The following is an 18,809-nucleotide window of genomic DNA, read 5'->3' on the forward strand; positions in this document are numbered from 1 at the left end:
GTGCAGACAATATTGAGATAGATGGACCAATGAGGTTCTGACTCAGTATAGAAGTGGTTTCCTGTGCATTTTATCATTATGGGAGAAATTTCTCTGTACACTTCCTACATACCATGCACAATTTCTACAGGTAAACCATCTCGAATGTAAGAGCAAAGTGTGACTTTGGAAGCTGAACTGAGATGGGAGAATCCTCCACATGCATGTGAGTATCCTTCAACTATCAGAAGTTTGGAAAGCAATGCCCTAAACCACAGGTCTTCAACTGATCAGGATGCGCTAGGGGCTGCGGCCTGATCCAAGCTGGGTCAAAACAGAAGTACTGCCACCGTGCAAATATATGGTCAAAGATTAAGAAATGGGTCCCCAAATGCGTTCCTGGGTTAACAGTGGGTCCTGGGTCTGAGAAGCCTGAAGATACTTGCCTGAAACCGCAGGAAACTGTATGTTCTGAAGTTAGGAGAAACAAGATGGAGCAGGAATACTAGCCCCTGGGGCGGCTGGAGAGGGCTTTGATTAGTTGATAGGGGAAGTGGGCTGGACAGGAGGTGGTTATGACTGAACCAAAGTGTGAAGCATTGTCACTTAGAACCTGGCACCACCTTTGCAGATGACAGCAGACTCATCCACCCTGACAGAGAACACACTTGCAAGAACAACATTATTGAAAGGTGAGAGTCTCACTATTGAGAACCTCTTCGTCTTTAAAAACTTGGTGGAAAGAGGGATGGAACTTGATGGGACATTTTGTGTCACTTTTGTCCAGTTCTGAACTTCTTGCCCTGCTTCTGAATCATGACTGTGTCTGCCGCTGAACCTACACCATTACGTTCCTGAATAAAGATCTATTTCTTACTCACAAGAGCCTCTGTTTGACAGGAGCCAGCAGAACTGCCTAATTCACCTCACATTTGGGGAGGCCTCTCTTCTCCAAAAGGTCTTCAATAACCCAACATTTAGATCAAATGGATCAATGCTGTTTTTTTAAGGAAATGAAGAGATGTGGCCATGCCTTCTTTCGACAAAAAAATGGCGCTCCCACTGCCTGTTTATCACTTTCAAACCTAGGAACAGAGTGAGTCATCATTTAATGAGACCTCGTGCTAAGTGAAGTGACATTGCTCCCTGCCCTGAGGGAAGCGCTGACATTTTCTAGTGCCGGAACCTGACCTGGCTTTTGGTGGCAGGCTGCCCCATGAGAAGCGGTAGCAGCCCAGAAAGAATGGAGAGAAAGAACACTTGAGCCAGTCCAGCGCTTAGCAACTAATGGATTCTGTTAAGTGAATGGACGTCACTTGCCATTTGGGTCTGTTTACCCTGTTCCAACAGGAGATGAAGACTAATTTGATTTATTATATACATACACTATTTCAAAATCCTAATCCAGCCTTCGCCCACTTGGTCCCCCCCAGTTGTATACGCATTTCGTCCTCAAAAATGACCCCCACAACTTTCCTGCATTAAAAACCTTGGCACAGAACCATATTCTGAGTGGCCACAGCCCATACTGATTCTCACACTAACACTCTAGTAGTAGTATTTTGCACACCTGTGGAATTGTGACAGGGGCAGCAAGACCAGATGTTGTTGCCCAGCCAGTGCAGCTGATGGTCAGGCATGATGGGAGCTGGCAGTCCAGCAACATCTGAAGGAACACAGAAATTCCCCACCTGTCCTTCTCCTTCCTTGGAGGTTTTTTAAGCAGAGGTTTGACGGTCATCTGCCACGGATGCTTTAGTTGAGATTCCTGCATTGCAGGGGGTTGGATGAGATGACCTGAAGGATCCCTTCCAACTTTACAATTCTATGATTCTCCATTGAAATCAGGACGACAATGGACAAAGAGGATGAATTTGGAAGCAATTTTTAAAAATATAAAAAGCCCTAAAAACAAATCTGTTCTTTGGATAGCAGGGGCACAACTTTTGCAACTGCCTATAGTATCAACTCTGCTCATTGCTCAGAAATCTTGGGTGCCAAGCCAAAAACAGAATGATAAATATATATTTTTAAACAGGCACACAGAGGGTTGAGCTAATCTCCCCATCCTTTCATGAATAAGATAGTTTGACTGTCTGAGCTACTGGTCCTGCTTGGATTTCATCAGAAATTAGAAAAAATGAATTAATACCACAATTAGTTTATCATGGATTGAATTGGAATCATAGATTATCTCTAAGGCTGTACACCTTAAAAACTTATTTTTTAAAAAAGGTAAGATCAGCAAACTAGTCCGCTAAAGGATCGGCTGATTAACCAGCAGGGACAACTCTTCATTAGCAAAGTTCTATTGTATACTGATGGCTATATTAGTTCTTGGCCATTACTGGAAAAAATGATTAAAATTTAAAAAAAATCTCTCTAAAATTAGAAGTAGCTTGTGCTTATCTTAATGTTCTCCCACATTTCTCAAAAGTACCATCTCTACTGAAGTTCTGGCTTTATGCTAGTTTATTTAGACTACAGAAATAAAACCAATCCGTTACAAATTCTTTAAATCAGCTAATAGCCCTCCCTGTTTCTTGAATAGTGAAAAACATTGTCAAATTTTTGAGATAATTAGCTAACAGATGTAGAAAAGCATATTCACGCCTTCTGCTTTTAGCTTTATCTAGATTTTGTGATGCTTTAACTGACCCTCAGGGTGAGAGCTGCTACTGTGATTGCTGTAATAACAAAGTATGGTTGATCCAACTTTTGTATCAGTTTATGAGATACAAGCTCATCAAATGTTTTATACATTGTACATTTGCACTTCTGTTGGGATGTCATAGTTCTAAACTGAAGCTAATTTGATCATCTTGTATCTGCTATACCAGAAGCCAGCAAGAGGACAATTCCCAAAGTTGTTTTAACTGTCAATCCCTCTTTCCTGGGAGCTCTTGGAATTATAACACTGTGAGGGGTATAGGAATCTCCTAACACTCTCACCACCCCAAAAAACAAAGGCACTTTAAATGTATGGTGTGAATATGGCCCAAGAGAGGTGATTTCAGAAATGATATAAAAACAGTAACCGGATGAGAGGTACATGCTTTAATTTAACCATTAAAAAAACCAAAAACATTCCACAGCCTGGTTCCAATGAACTACTTTAGACCCAAACTGTGCTGACTCAAACTTAATTCTTAAATCCCACTTCAGTGGCAGCAGTGGAAAAAAGCTCCGCTGGATGAGCTAAGGAACCTCATCTTCAGGGCATAGACCTAGCAGTGTGGATCTTTGCATTCTGGCCAAAACAAGTTTGAATGGCCTGATCTGCCAGTTCTTGCTCTCTCTGCGCTGTCCCATCATGCTAATATTTATGAGTTGAATTAACCAGAATGTTTAGAGCAGGCTATAATACTCCTCTATCTCTTGAAGCGTAAAATGAAATTCACTGCCTCACAAGCTGGCTCAATGCAGTACTTGCTAATTTAATTTAATCTTTGTGGCAGTTTATCACCAGCTCCTGGGCTGAATACTGCTCTGGAAGTGCCTTTCAAACCTTTTGTTTTCCTTCAGAGTTTGCTGTCAGGGACAGCAGTACTTTGCGCTTTGAAATTATATGAATTTTACACACATACACACCAATATTCCACAGCAGTATACGATAAATTCCGCAGCCCACTAAAGCAAAAGAAAAATCGCCATTCCTGCTTCCAGTGCATAATTAATTCTGCTGCCAGCAGAGTTGAGGCATTTAAAAGATCATGACGCATTATAAAGATTGCACACCTCTTGTTGGAACAGATATTATAGCCAGAATGTCAGGCTTGAGCTTGTTATTTTTGAAAAGGGGTTATTAAGATGTAAGAAGCATGCCTTTTTTTAAAAAAAACCCAAAGTTTAATTGTAGATTCCAGCAGCCAAGCAACATTAATTGGATATATCTCTAGAAGTCTAATGCACATCTGAGAACACAGGCAATAAGAGGTATGATTTTAAAATATAAAATAAGAATGTTTTAAAACCATGCAGAAAGCCACAGGTTCAATCTCCAGCATCTCTAGGTAGTGATGGGAGAGATCCTGTCTGAAACCCTGGAGAGCAATTGCCAAGTCAGCACTACGGGGCAAGATGGGCCGACTCAATATAAGGCAGTTTCTATTGTTCCTACAAACAAAATGGAGACTTCACTCTTACAACCCAAAGAGGTTCACCTCTAGAACACAAAAGAGGAAGGCTATTACTTGGCACAAGCCCTGAGTTTCTTTATGTCACTGTTCTGGGAATGCCTGATTGGAGAAGAAAAGCCCAGAACAGCAAGCCATGCAGTGACACAACGAGCAGCCTCCTCTCAAGGCAGGTTACTCAACTGCCCATTTGTTCTGGAAATGACTGAATGTTCCAGTCGTACAAGATGCAAAACTACCCATTCGTGCTCAGCCAAGGTCAGTGGTCAGGGATGATGAGCACTGTAGCCCAGCAACATCTGGAGGGCCACAGATTCCCCATCATTGTTGGGGGCTGGTCAGGTGGCCCAAAGGGAACCAATAGGATTCCATTTGGCTTTATAAAGCTGGATAGGCTCCTCAGCCTGAACAACTCATTCCTTAGGGAAAGGCCAAGCTGCTTAGGCTCCTACTGAAACCTGCTGCCTCCAGCGCCATCAACAACTCAGAAAATGGGTTTAGTTCAAACAGGTCTCAATCCCAATCTAATTCACAAGCCAGGAGGAACTTACCACGCCAATCAGGTCACCGCGGCCATATTCCCCCGTCAGCTGCTTCTTCCCATCATCCATCCTGATGACAGAGCGGAGCCGCCCGTTCAGCACAATGTAGGTGCAATCTGAGTTGTCCCCTTGCCTGTGGAAGGACACACCAGTTACAGGAGGGAAAGACCCTAAAAGCACAATCTCCATTTCTGGCCTGATTACTGGCAGGCCCAGAGCAGTCTAGGTCTATGGAATATTCAATAGACTGGGCCAGAAAAGCCACAGGAAGCTAACCTGCAGGGACTGTACTGCTTTTGACCACTGCGTGTTTGTGTCACTTTTCTACCTCCTCCTATTTTTGTTTAAAAACATACATGGGAGTATTTGAACTCCCTGCACATGGAAAACCTGGATGTCAGAGAAAAGACCCAGGCAGAATCCTACAAACAGACTAGCTTTCCACGCACAAGTTTATTTTAATTTACAATTTTTATTACAATTCCCTTAAATGCACAAAATGCAAAAGGCTTGAAAACAAGAGCAACAAAAATAAGCCAAAACTAATGCACCTTTTGACATTCAGCATATCCCTAGGCAAATTTGCTCAAGAGGTTTTAAAGCAAGGAAGTATTTCAATACATGCTTGTGTTCATAGCAGTCCCCTCTCTATAGACTTTCATGTGGAAATGCTCCTATTCTGCACAGCTTTCCCCCACATCTACCCTATTGCCTCCTGCAAGGGACAGAAAAGCTTGACCACTTGGTAGGTTCCCCCATTTTGCAGGGGGAGGGGGCAAAGGGGTACACAAGCTTTCCATTTTGCATGCACCCTACCTATAAACAGCCCGTCCCGCTTCTACTTCCATCCAATCCAGAGCAAAGTCGATTTGCCTCACAAAAGATGACATCCGCTTCACAACTGTATGAGCCACACCCAGCACGACAGTGGGTTGCTCCCGCATTATCCTGAAAGGCAAGGTCTGGCAGTTAGGAAGTGCTGGGCCTCAGAGGGCACAGAGATGGCTAACTGCACCATTTGCCTAGGAAGGAAGGGAGGGTGGGAGGGAGAGAGGGAAGAGAAGGAAGGGTCCAAAAACCCAGTCCAAAACTCTTCTGTTAGCTTTGTTGGGTAATTTGATTCCACTATTCACCCACCCCTCAAAAAGTTAAACTCTGGCAGAGTCACCCTGACTTCTGTTTGCTGGATTGCTTGGGAGGCAAGTGCATTCTGAACCGTTTTGGAAAGGGCTACGTTTATTTTCCTTTCCTTTCCCTGTTATTACTCTGCTTTTCAAACTGAATGGGGCCCTTAAGGCAGATGCAGTAATAAAATATTTAAAAAAACAAGAAGTGTTTTGTTTTGTTTTTTTAAGGTCAAGCATACAGAGTAGAATGAGAAACCAGCCAATAAACATTTCAAATAATCAGGGGCTTGTTTTATCCTTTTAAGTATGCTTGTCTCAAATTTCACTCTGTTACAACCCATTTATATTAATTGGAAAAGCAAAAAAGGGTTGCGGCCTGTAAGGTTGTAAACATACACATACTAGAAAACAAGGCAGCAGCATCCTTTACCACAGGAGATATGGGAAGAGCCACAGCTCAGTGACAGAGGATCCATTTTGAATTCAGAAGTTACCAGGTTTGATTCCCAGCATCTTCAGACAGGACTGGGAGAGACTTTCTTGGAGAGCTGCTACCACTACTGGTCAGGGTAGATAATACTAAGCTAGACATAGACTGATGGTCTGACTCCATACAAGTCAGCTTCCTTTCATGGCCACTGGCTACTAAGAGACTTGGGCGTGTGCCACACTCTCAGTGCTCAAATTACGAGAGGAAAAGGATGAGGGGCAGGGGGGGTCATGATCCTCAATGCACAAAAAGGAGCAGCAGTCTCCAATGAAGAAGAAAAAATCAGGAGTAAATGAGATGGGTACAATTATTAAATTATAAATGAGGTATAAAAATGCAACTTAGATTGAAAGAAACGGGGGGGGGGGACAAAAATGGCATCAAAAGCTCTTTGTGTTTAATTTATTATTATTTTATTGTTAATGTTTTGTTTGTTTTTCCTGTTCTGCATATAGTCTGTTTTCGTTGTTTAATAGAAAGAATTTTAAAAATAAAAAGGCGAAGCTCCCACCAGTCGGTTTCTGGGGAAGGCATGATCCAAGGCTTCCTGGTCCTTTTGCTTGCAACTCACCACACATCTCACAACTTCCCGCCTTCCCTGGTGGCTCCCACGCCCCCTAGTGATGGCTTAATTGGATACTGGGAAGGGGGATTCAAAAGCCCCCTGCCCTATGCTACCCAGCATTTATTTATTGAATCACAGCTGTGAGTTCAGGGAAATGGTGTAATTAGCTGGCATCTGCCCGGTACTTAAATCCCACGGCAGGGGCACACCCAGTGGCAGAGCTCCCTGACAAGAGGGTAAGATGGGCCGTGGTACTGCTAACAGGCTGCTGCCTTAGTTGGTCCCACAGCTGGGCTGGAGACAAGGGCTGGCTTTGAACTGTTTCCTCCCACTACCCCCTCACAGCACTTAGCCTTGCCTCAACTGGGGGAAGAAGGAAGTGGGAAGGGAGAAGCTTTCTGGGAGAGGAATGGGTCATCATTCAAGCTCGGGAGGCAGAGCATTGGCTGCAGCTAGACCAAAAGGGGAGCCAAGCAAAGCTCTGATCAGGTTCATATGAAGTGCGTTGTACACGTAAATGCTTCAGTACACGTATGGAAAACAACACTGCATACAGAATCTGGCATTCTGGCATTTAAATAAATAAAAGCAAGGTGCTAGTCCTTAAGGTTGGAAAGATAGGTTGGAAAGTGCCTAAGCAGTACCTGGCAAAAACCTCAGAAGTGCTATGTGCATAGGAGCAACCAGGATTCCTCCAAAGTGCACCTTGCACCGTCACTGAATGGTTTTTGATAACTGGTCAAGACAACTCTTTACTCGTGCCTTTGGTCACGTAGGTGACTTTCTTCACTCCTGCCCTGCTGTTTTGTGCTGCTGTTAACCTCGACCCTGATTCTTTTATGCCTTTAAGATTTTAATGTAGCCATTGTGATACCCTCAAGATGCTACAGGAGTCTCAGCTCCCATCATCCCCAACCCTGTTCATGCTGGCTGGGACTGATGGGAGTTGCAGTCTTAAGCATCAAGAGGGCACTGGCCTAGAGGTATGATTCATTCAACCAAGGCTTAGAATTCCTAGCTTCCTCCAGCAATACTTGCAAACACATCAAAGGAGATGGGGGAGAAGGCTCACTCATAGAAGTGCGACTTGGAGATGGCCAGGAAGCTGCAATCGCGATTGGCCTTGATGGTGAAGATGAGGGGCTCCCCCGTAAGGGCAGCCAGCTGCCCCACCAGCTCCCCAGGGTGAGTGATGAACAGGCAGGTCTCCTCCTCTGAGTCAATCTTCCGCTGATAGACATGAAGCATTCCTGAGATCACAAATCGGATGTTGACATCCTGCAAGGGCAGAAGCAGAGTCTGTTCCTCTGTATCAGGTACCACCTGTTTCTATGTTTGCAAAGTCAAAGCCAGGGGTGGATTATATGGGGGGAGTGGTGTTACAGTGGGAGTTGCAGTCCAAGAACACCTAGAGGGCTAAAGGTTACCCCATATCTATTCTAAGAGTTGAAGAGCCATAGCTCCGTGAAGAAGTGCAAGTTTTACATGCTGAAGGACTCAGGTTCAACCCCCAACATTTCCACACAGAGCTGGGAAAAGACTCAGTGCCTCAAACTGTAGAGAGCTGCTGCCAGTCAGTATAAACAGAACTGAGTTAGATGGACCAATGCTCTGGCTCAAGATGAGCCAGCCTAAGAGGTTCCTATGTAAAATACAGGACTGTGGGGACTAAATTCTTACTTCATCTTTAGGCCAAGGCCCAGAGCTGAGTGCTATAGCATCTGCCTTACACACAGATATTCCAAGGTTCAACCCCCAGTATCTCCAGGTCAGTCTGGGAAAAGACTCCCTGCCTCAAACCATGGAGAGCTGCTGCTGGTCAGTGTAGACAACACAGAGCTAGATGGACTGATGGTCTGACCCTATACAAGGCAGCTTCTTATGTACTTTGGGAAAGGGTCAGAGCTTAGTGGTGGAGCATCTGCTTTCCACGCAGAAAGTCCAGTTCCCACCGTCTCTCCATTAAAAGGACCAGGAGGCAGCAGACAAAAATCCCTTTCTCTTCCCAAGACCCTGGAGTAGCCACCTGTCAGAGTAGCAAATACCAAGCAAGATGGGGCAGCGATGTGATCTGGTTGAATGGACTACAACAAATGACTACAACAAATTTCCCAGGAAAATAAGCTAATGTTGAATTATAAAATAACGGAACAGGAAGTAGAAGGGGCTATTCAGAATATGCAACTGGGTAAATCCCCAGGGCCGGATGGACTGACTTCTAGATATTACAGATCTTTGAAAGAATGGTTAATACAACCTTTAAAGGAAGTCTGCAATGAAATATTGGAAGGGAAAAGGGCACCAGAGGGCTAAAAGATAAAAAAGGCGCTAACAGAAGTAATTCATAAAGATCAAGCGGGCTTTCTCCCGGGCAGACACCTGTCCGACAATACGAGGAATATAATTAATATCTTAGAAAAACTACAAGTGAAGATAAGTACCAAAGCAGTTTTGATATTTGTGGACGTGGAGAAAGCCTTTGACAACATTTCTTGGAGTTTTATGAAAAAGAATTTATTGGGGATGGGGGTTGGTCAAGGTTTTGGAAACGGTATAGGTGCAATTTACTCAGAACAGAAGGCTAAATTAATTGTGAACAACGTAGTGACGGAAGAATTTAAGATTGAGAAAGGAACACGACAAGGTTGCCCAATCTCTCCATTGCTCTTTATTTCGGTCCTGGAGGTTTTGTTAAATATGATTAGAAGGGACCAATTGGTAAAAGGTATACAAGTGGGAGCCAAACAGTACAAATTGAAAGCATTTGCTGATGACTTGGTATTGACTTTACAGGAACCAGAATCAAGCACTAAAAGAGTATTAGAATTGATTCAAGAATTTGGTCAGGTAGCAGGATTTAAGTTGAGTAAGATGAAAACTAAAGTCTTAGAGAAAAACTTAACGGAAATGGAGAGAGATAAGTTCCAGAAAGAGACAGGATTAACACTGGTTAAGAAAGTAAAATACTTAGGGGTTAATATGACTGCTAAGAATGTGAATTTATTTAAGGATAATTATGAAAAATGCTGGGTTGAAGTGAAAAAGGATCTAGAAATATGGTCAAATTTGAAGTTATCATTGCTAGGCCGGAATTGCTGCGATAAAAATGAACGTATTGCCAAGAATGCTGTTTTTGTTTCAAACTTTGCAAATTTTGGATAAAATGGATTGTTTCAAGAAGTGGCAGAGAGATATCTCTAGATTTGTCTGGCAGGGCAAGAAACCTCGAATAAAATTTAAGATATTAACAGATGCTAAAGAAAGAGGTGGATTTGCCCTGTCATGATGGCTGACTGGGAACAGTTATGGATCACTGGCATGAAGTTTATGGCATGTAATACCTTAAAAGAGAATTTAATGAAAATGATTTACAGGTGGTACATAACACCAGTCAAACTTGCAAAAATTTATCATCTGCCTGATAACAAATGTTGGAAATGTAATGAAACTGATGATCTATAATGAAATGAAAAAGGTATTTAAATATACCTTCCTGAAGAAACCAGAGGCCTTCCTCCTGGGCATGGTCGGCCAATTGGTGCCAAAGAAGGATAGAACTTTCTTTATGTATGCTACAGCAGCAGCAAGAATACTTATTGCAAAGCACTGGAAGACACAAGATCTACCCACCAGGGAAGAATGGCAGATGAAGCTGATGGACTACATGGAATTGGCGGAAATGACTGGCAGAATCCGAGACCAGGGAGAAGAGTCGTGGAAGAAGATTGGAAAAAAATTAGAAGAAGAAGAAGAGTTTGGATTTGATATCCCGCCTTTCACTCCCTTTAAGGAGTCTCAAAGCGGCCAGTGGCGTAGCGTGGGGGGTGCAGGGGGGGCCGGCCGCACCGGGCGCAACATCTGAGGGGGCGCGCTCGCCGCCTCCGGAGTCTCCGAAGAGCCTCGGGCGCAGGCTGTAGCACCAGGGCCGCGGCCAAGAAGCCAAAGCTGAAGAGCCCGCTAAGCGCCGCGCCCAGGCAGAGCGCGCCGGGAGGCAGCACCGCCAGGGCCCAGCGGCAGCCGCAGCACCTCGCCACCATTCCGTCGCCAGACTTACTCGCACAGGCACGGCCGCCCGCCGCCGACGCTGCTGCCTCTGGCGGCGGACACGTGGAGAGAAACAGCGGCAGCCGAGCGGGAGACTCTCCCTTTCTCACTGCAACGCTCCAGGGAGGGGGCGAGGGAGAGAGTCAGGTGGAAACGCGCGCGCCCCCCAAGCCGCATCTTCGCGGGGGTTGGGGGCGAAGCCACCGGGTATTTGCGCCCCAAATTGGGGCGACCACAAAAAGCCACCCTGCCAGCAGCAAGCTTCAAGGTCAAAGGCTCCCTTCGAGGAAGCTGCGATCCTCTTTCCAATTAAGTCCCCACCCCACCCCAGCTCAGTTCAGTGGGAGGTGGATTTCCCGGGTCTCTTGTCCCTTAGAGGGCGCCTCTCATCATCCCGCCATTCTGAGAGCAGGGAGGGCGCCTCTCGGGAGACTTTCCCCCGCATTTGCTTTCCCGCTCAGGAAAGCGCGCGCGGCCCCGGCTGGATCTGCAACTCTTCTGGTGAGCGAGGTTTAAACCAGAGGCAGGCGCTCCTTCTTGGACGGATGCCTGGAAGAAAAAGACCCCGCGGTCTCTTCCTTTCCTTCCCCTGCAGAGACCAGCCACGTCCCTCAGCCGAGGCCGCCTTGCTTCTCAAAGGAGCCGGTCTACTACAGTTCGTGGCTGCATGGGAGAGCGCTGCTTTCCTTGCAAAAGGCCCCAGGTTGAGTCGCCGGCACCTCCAGCTATGAGAGGATGGGAGCAGTGGCGTAGCGTGGGGGGTGCAGGGGGGGTCGGCCGCACCTGGCGCAACATCTGGGGGTTAGGGGGCGCAAATCCATGGGTTAGGGGGCACAAATTACTTGCCTTGCCCCGGGTGCTGACAACCCACGCTACGCCACTGAAAGCGGCTAACATTCTCCTTTCCCTTCCTCCCCCACAACAAACACTCTGTGAGGTGAGTGGGGCTGAGAGACTTCAAAGAAGTGTGACTGGCCCAAGGTCACCCAGCAGCTGCATGTGGAGGAGCGGAGACTCGAACCCGGTTCTCCAGATTACGAGACTACCGCTCTTAACCACTACACCACACTGGCTCTGTAAAGTATATTTACAGAAATATTGCAAAATTAATGAATGCTAGAAGGATGTTGGAATGAAGTTATATGGTTTTAGCAGAAATGTAATAAAGAATTAAGTAAAAGTTGATTGATAATGGGCAAAAATGGAAAAATTGAAGGATAGACTGTTAAGATAAATTATAGAACAAAAATTGAGAAAGATGGAAAGAATTTGCTGAAATAGTTAACTGAACTAGAATACAAAAAGGGAGGTGTGAGGAGGTCGAGGAAACAAGTAAATGAAAAGTAAAGATATGGAATATTGGATGTGTTTTTAAATGTTTTTGCTTTTTTGCTTCGATGTACTGATTTTTTTTTCCCTTTCTTATTCTGGTTTTCATTTTCCTTTGATGTATTGTATTGTAACTTTTTACTGTCTTCCTTTTTTCTCTTTTTCTGTAATTGTTAAACTTTTAATAAATATCATTTAAAAAAAAGATCTGGTTGAATGGAGCTTCATGTGGCTGCACAGTGGCAACTCAAAATGAACCCTAGAGATCAGAGAAGGTAAAGCTCCCCACAAGCCACGTTTTGACTCACATAGGAAAGTGGCATGCAGGGACTCACCTGGTCACCTTGCCTCGACACCACTGTCCCAGCGGTAACCTGATGCAGGGTCACTTTCCCATGCAAAAGGCAGGGGTCCTAAGAGGGTGAGAAAAGAGACACACACAGTCAAATTGAAAGCTGGCAAATCAAAAGCGATGTGGAGAGGTAACAACATCCTGGCTAGTTAAGTTCCCAAGATGTCCTGGTTGCTCACTGTGGTGTGTGGACTTGGATTAAAATAATCTATTTGTCATATATAAGAAGTGGAGGGAAACACCCACAGTCAACATTCCTAGGCACTAAATTTTAATCTGGGGTTGTTGCAGACAGTGGCATTAAAAGCCATAGCAAATTGAGTAAGTTCTGGGTGCTGGCTCAGATAGTGACAGGGAGTGATGCAACATTGGGCACAAAGGCCCAATCCTCACTGATGGCACACACAGCTGTGCTGAGATTCCACCATACATTGCCCTCCTGTTGTGACCCACACATTAGATCTGGCCATGACCCACTAGTGGGTCCCAATCCACCAGTTGAAGACCAGTGCAAACTCCCTCTTACATAGGCAAAAAAACCCCACATCTGTGCAGAGACTGAGGTATCAGCAGGCCTGGAGGAAAATCCCAGAGTTTGCAGGTAATATTTTAAAAAGTCATTGGGTAGGGGAAGAAGAAACGACTCAAAGCATGTCAGTGAGGACTAAGCATGCTCAGTAGTGAAGAATGCTGACTGTGTGTTGCTGGAGGAAGGGAAGGAATGGAGTATGCTGGAGAAGGGCATGAAAAAGCTGAAACCCTGAACATTTTATTGCAGGTCATGTTTCTTACAAAGTTTAAAAAGAGATTGAAGGATGAAGCATGGCAAATCCTACATTTCTTGGAGGTTGAAAAGATCTCCTCCCCACTTTTTTAAATCATTACTAAAGCCACTTTTTGACAAAGCTCATTTCCCCATCCAGCAGAGGTTGGATAAACATTTTCTCCATGGCTGCGCTCGGGACTGCCTGTCATTACAGTGTGGAATTATGCAAACCCAGTTTGGCCCTCGCCATGACTCACATCCAACTTCATCAAGGTTAAAAGGTCCATCTTGGCAGCTTCTAAAATGGCCTCAGACTGCTTCCTGGCACTGGGCTCCTGGGCTGAGAGGTGGTCCTGTGTATAGTGGAAGATGGCCGAGGGCATTTCTGTCACTGTCACCGTCTTCTTCAAGATGGACTTAAAGAAGAAGAAACACCAGAGGTTAAGTTTTCCACGCTGTGCTGAGTACCACCTGGCACACTGTGGCCACGTAAACCAAAAACCCTGCATGGGACTTCTTTGCAACTGCTTCATTCCTTAACCTTCACTTCCCCTATTACATGTAAACCCCAAAAAGAATGCTTAATGTAGGGCTGCCATATATCTGGATTTTCCCGGACATTACCAGGAACTGATATCTGGGGGGAATTTCTGAAGGGTGGCACTTTGTACTGGGTCTTAGGCAAGTCAACTTTTACGATGTCCTGGTTTTTATTTTTTGAAATACAGTGGTACCTTGGTTCTCAAACGCCTTGATTCCCAAACACCTTGGTTCTCAAACACCGAAAACCCAGAAGTGTTCCAGTTTTCAAACTTTTTTCAGAAGCTGAACATCTGATGCAGCTGTCAGCTATAGTTTCTGGGACCCCTGCACCAATCAGAAGCCGCACCTTGGTTTTCAAACATTTCAGAAGTCGAACTGACTTCCGGAATGGATTAAGATCAAGAATCAAGAACCAAGGTACCATTGTATGGCGACCCTGCTTAATGGCAAAAGGATTCAATCTTTCTTTCACTCAATCCAATTCAAGAGGCAATGGCAGCAATTTCTCACCAAACATTGTGAAGGCCACAAAGGGACTGGCTCTTTCCAGTCGCTGCAAATACACAGGGCAGCTTAATGGGTATGCTATTGTTATGGCTGCATGATTTATTGATATATCGTCCAAAACCGGTTTGAAATCCATACCGTGATATCAGTTTCATAATTTTTGACCCAGCAATATATCGTGAATCATGATATGTGTGTGTGCTATGCAAAAATCATGATGCAGGAAAAACTGTGAAGCTAGCCAATGCCTCTACAGGAGGAGGAGGAGGAGGAAGGCTCAGAAAATCTACCTTGCATGTGACATTGCTGGAAAGCACTTCTGAAGAGGAGGAAGAAGAGGCAACTCTGGCTCTCTCGTAGGCCATGTCCAAGTCCAGCTTGCTGCTAGTCAAGCTTCCTGCAGAGGGAAGATGGAGAGAAGACATCACCCTCTACAATAGTGGTTCCCAAACAATTTCTGGACACAACCACCTAGATCCCATAGACACATCCCCAGTGCCCCATACCCTGTTCAGTGCCCCCCTGCCTCTTAGTGCCTCCTAGGTAAACCCACCCCCACCCAGGGGCAGTACTGCCCACTTTGGGAACCATGGATCTACAGCATCTTGGCCCACCCTGCTAAAGGCTGTGGCAGTGGTTTTAGGATCAGTTTGGTCTCAGAAGAGAGGCCCACATTGGCCCTGCCCACCATGACATCGGGTTCACTTCAGCACATATGGCAGATCAGTGATAAGGTGGTCATGTTCTGGGATGAAGTATTCAAAGAAATTGGAGAGATAACTGGGCAGAACGTGGTTAAAGGTCCAGAGTAGGCAGCACTTAATCTTAACCAAGGAGACAATATGAAACTTCATTGTAAGCATTGTACTGACCCTCTGTTATGAACAGCCACGCTACTGATAGACAGTTATTGTAAATCTTCAGAGGGTGAAGCATTGACCGCAAGGTATATATATTTAAAAATCTGGCAATTAGCGCTGATAGAAAAATTAACCACTAAACTGAAAATAGCAAGGGATGAAACTAAAAGGCACATTGTTTGTGAACTGGTAGATTTTTATTATGCTCATTGCAAAAAAGGAGAAGGTGGGGGCTCCTCCTCACTGCAAAGGTCTTTGGTTGCTGTGATTCTATGTGGGAAGTGGAACTGCCATGAACCTGGAAATGTGACAAATTAAGCAATTTGAACTCCTATACAAGCCAACCTCAAATCTACAGAAAATGTGTATATTTTGTTCTATACTGTATCTTGTTGCTTAGTAATATGACAAAACAGTAAAATCTTAATTCTTTAAAAAGAAGTGAACTTAGGAGGCATTCAGTGCCATGGTGAAGCTCCCCACACCTGCTGTTTCCCCCTCAATGGTTCACACTCACCTTCAGAATATCCAGAGGATGATGTCAAGGACAAGCTCCTTTTGAGAGGGTTCTCAGATATGGAAGGCCTCCCTGCATCTGCAATACAGAACACAACAATAGACAATATACTAACAAATTGCTTTTTGCCTGGCTTCCATGGTCAGCTGTGTGGGCTTGATGCGCAGGTGCATTGAGGAAAGGGAGGGGAACTAAGAGTCACAGAAGAGTCACATGCGGAGCCCCTACCAAAGCACAGTTCTCGGAAGGTGCCGGATGATGCCTATCCTTGGCTCCACCCTTCCCTAGTCTATGGTGGAAGCACACTCCCAGGGCCTGCTCCTAACAGAATGGTTTTAATTGCTACCACTGAGGAATTGGAACATTTCCAATTTTCAGCCTGAGGATCATATTACCTTCCGGGGAAAACTTCCGAGGGCCACATGCCAGGAGTGGGTAGGGCCAGAGACAAAGTGGGCAGAACAACAACTTTCAATTTTACCTTTTTTATAGTAGGCTAGTTTCTACACACACAATCTGTTCTCTAGCCAGGCAAACAAGAGGCATTAATCAGAGCCAGGAGTGCCAGCTTAGCCCTGTGACCGTGGGTGCCCGAGGCCGTGGGTGCCACGCAGCATGCATGGCCCTGGCACTGAAATTTGTGGGTGTTCAGCCCCTTCATGGGAAAATTTGTGGGTGCTCTGGCAACCAAGGCCCCAGGAAGTTGGCACTTTATCATCAGAGCTCAAGGACACATTGCAGCTCAAGGAGGGCATGAAGAAAGGCTGGTGAAGAGGGGTGGCATGAGGGGAGGAGCCTGACCTGAAGAGAATCCTGAGGGGCAGATAAAGAGGCTTGAATTGCCCCAGGCCCCAAGCCTAAGGTTCCACACCCCCAGTTAAGAAAGGAGTATTTGCTGACACAGAGCTGAAAAACCATGTCCCTCAAGGTTGTTCCCAAGAGCAATTCCCACTTAGGTAATCCTTACCCGTCTCTACAGAACCTGTTTTCTCCAGCTTCTCCACCCGGTCCTCCTCCGACAGATTGGACACCTGCCTCTTCACTGCTCTGCCAGCATTTGCACCAGAGGTCACGCTCGCAACTGACACCAGTGGGATGGCCTGGCTCTCCTATCAGGGGCAGAATGCAGAGACCCAAGAAGGTACCATTCAGATCAGGAAGCACCACAGTCCAAGAGCTTAGGGATAGAGCACCTGCTTTGCATGCAGAAGGTTCCAAGCTCAATCCCTGGAGAGAGACTCCTGGTCTGAAACACCATAGAGCTGCTGCTCCTGGTGGTCAGTATAGACATTATTGCACCTAATGGACTCTTATGCTGTGTTCCTAAACTCAATGATACTACTGAAAACTATTAAGGAAAATGTATCTCCTCATCTCACACCAGTAGGATGTCCCACAGGCGTTGATGGCCTGTGCTCAGAGGAATGGGTGTCTACATCACTCTCTGGGCTAAGCAGCAGATTCAGCCAAAGCTACTGTAACACAAATTGGGGGGTGGGGAGTCTCTTGTGGGCCAGGGTCCCTTGGAGTTAATCTGCTTGCTGGTGATGGAGGGGGAACCACAGTCTTCTCTCTCTCTCTCTCTCTCTCTCTCTCTCTCTCTCTCTCTCTCTCTCTCTCTCACCTGCCCTGCCCAGGGAATTTGCTGCCAGGAGAAGAGGCAAATCATTCTTGCCAGGGGTCTGAAATGATTGCTTGAAGTGGAGCTTTTCTCCACTTGCATAAAACTAGGCCAAGGAGGGGAGCACATGCAGAAGGTATGCCACCCCTGGATTAAAGGAATATAGGAGTCATCATGGGCTCTGTAGCTCACTAATGGAAGAAAATGGCTCATTAACACTTCCTATGACACCTTTTTCCTAGCACAAGTCTCTACATGGGTTTGTTGCTTGCATTTGAGTCTCACCCCCAGTCAGCTGGGAGAGGTAAGGGGGGACATGACTGGCATTTCGTAAAAGCACATGTCGTGTGAAGTGTAAAGTTGCATTCTTCCTTAGGATGCCAGAACCTGGCATCATCAGACAATGAAATTGTTTGGTAGCAGGTTCTGGATGGACAAGACAAAGGACTTATTCACACAAGGAAGAATTAATCTATGGAACTCACAGCCACAAGAATTCAAGATGATCATGGGCTTGAGGACCAAGAAAAATTCATGTAGTATTCAGTTGCCAGGGTGCAAAACTGAGAATGGCTGTTGCTTTCCTGCACTGCTTGTGGACTTCTCAGAGGCTTCTTGCTGACCATTGCAGGAAGTAGAATGCTGGATGAGCTGGAACATTGCTCTGATCCAGCAAGGCTCTTCTTATTTCCTTAACATCCTCTGGGTGGTGGTGATGGTACTATTTTATCCCCATAAAAGCTTTGTGAAGTAGACTAGGTAGAGAAATAAGGTCTTCAGGGTCACACAGTGATCAGAACCCAAGTCTCTTCCACCTGAGTCCAACACTAATTCTAAGAACAGGTTCCAAGTTTGCATCTTATCCTCCCCACCCACCCCCAGCCCCGATTTTCTTTTTGCATTGTGTATTTTAAAATGCAAGTTTGTGGGCAGGCACAGTCTTGACTGCACTTATTTTAGGCAAGCTCTTTCAGGAGCTGGTTTGACATAAAAATGCTTTAAACAAACAAATAACAACCACTGAATCATGCTGGGTCTCAGTACAAAAAATGAGACTAAGCTGGTGTTTGCCTGACTGGAAGTATATAATTCTCTTTGCTTCTAATTGAGCAGTCTTCACTTACAGAGCTGAAGAGTTCAGTAGTCAGTCCAAGGTAGTTGTGCAACGCCAGGAAGGTCACTCTTTGGAGCCTCACCATGATAATCTAAGAGCAGGAGGATCAAGTACAGACAAATGGTTAGCCACACCTGGACTCAAGGAAAACCCTGACTATAGTTAGGTTCAAAGTCTGTTTCTGGAGAGAGGAATTGAGATGGATTCTCAGAAGAGCACAGGGGCATTTTCATATCTCACCTCCCTGCCCCCAAGAGGAAAAGGGGATAGAACTTCCCAAGGAACCTACTGTACTTTTCCGTGTATAAAATGATGGT

At 45.4% G+C, this 18,809-nt stretch overlaps 1 protein-coding gene and 1 long non-coding RNA gene across 9 annotated transcripts in view; one reads left to right on the forward strand and one right to left on the reverse strand.

Moving 5' to 3' along the window:
• The window catches only part of PNPLA7 (patatin like domain 7, lysophospholipase), a 115,340-nt gene that overhangs the window by 69,610 nt on the left and 26,921 nt on the right, over positions 1-18,809 (reverse strand). For all 8 annotated transcript variants that reach the window (XM_081180360.1, XM_081180359.1, XM_081180358.1 and 5 more), the window contains 9 exons: positions 18,503-18,583; positions 16,725-16,866; positions 15,758-15,835; positions 14,671-14,777; positions 13,588-13,746; positions 12,548-12,625; positions 7,912-8,117; positions 5,474-5,605; positions 4,667-4,790 (listed from right to left, as the gene is read on the reverse strand). In XM_081180360.1, the coding sequence (XP_081036486.1) occupies positions 4,667-4,790; positions 5,474-5,605; positions 7,912-8,117; positions 12,548-12,625; positions 13,588-13,746; positions 14,671-14,777; positions 15,758-15,835; positions 16,725-16,866; positions 18,503-18,583 (1,107 nt within the window). The remainder of the gene's footprint in view (positions 1-4,666; positions 4,791-5,473; positions 5,606-7,911; positions 8,118-12,547; positions 12,626-13,587; positions 13,747-14,670; positions 14,778-15,757; positions 15,836-16,724; positions 16,867-18,502; positions 18,584-18,809) is intronic.
• LOC308579373 overlaps positions 1-18,809 on the forward strand; it is an 88,539-nt gene that overhangs the window by 35,173 nt on the left and 34,557 nt on the right. The window lies entirely within an intron of this gene.

This window comes from Podarcis bocagei (genome assembly GCF_964188305.1).
Source record: "Podarcis bocagei genome assembly, chromosome: Z".
In the NCBI taxonomy this organism is placed as follows: domain Eukaryota; kingdom Metazoa; phylum Chordata; class Lepidosauria; order Squamata; family Lacertidae; genus Podarcis; species Podarcis bocagei.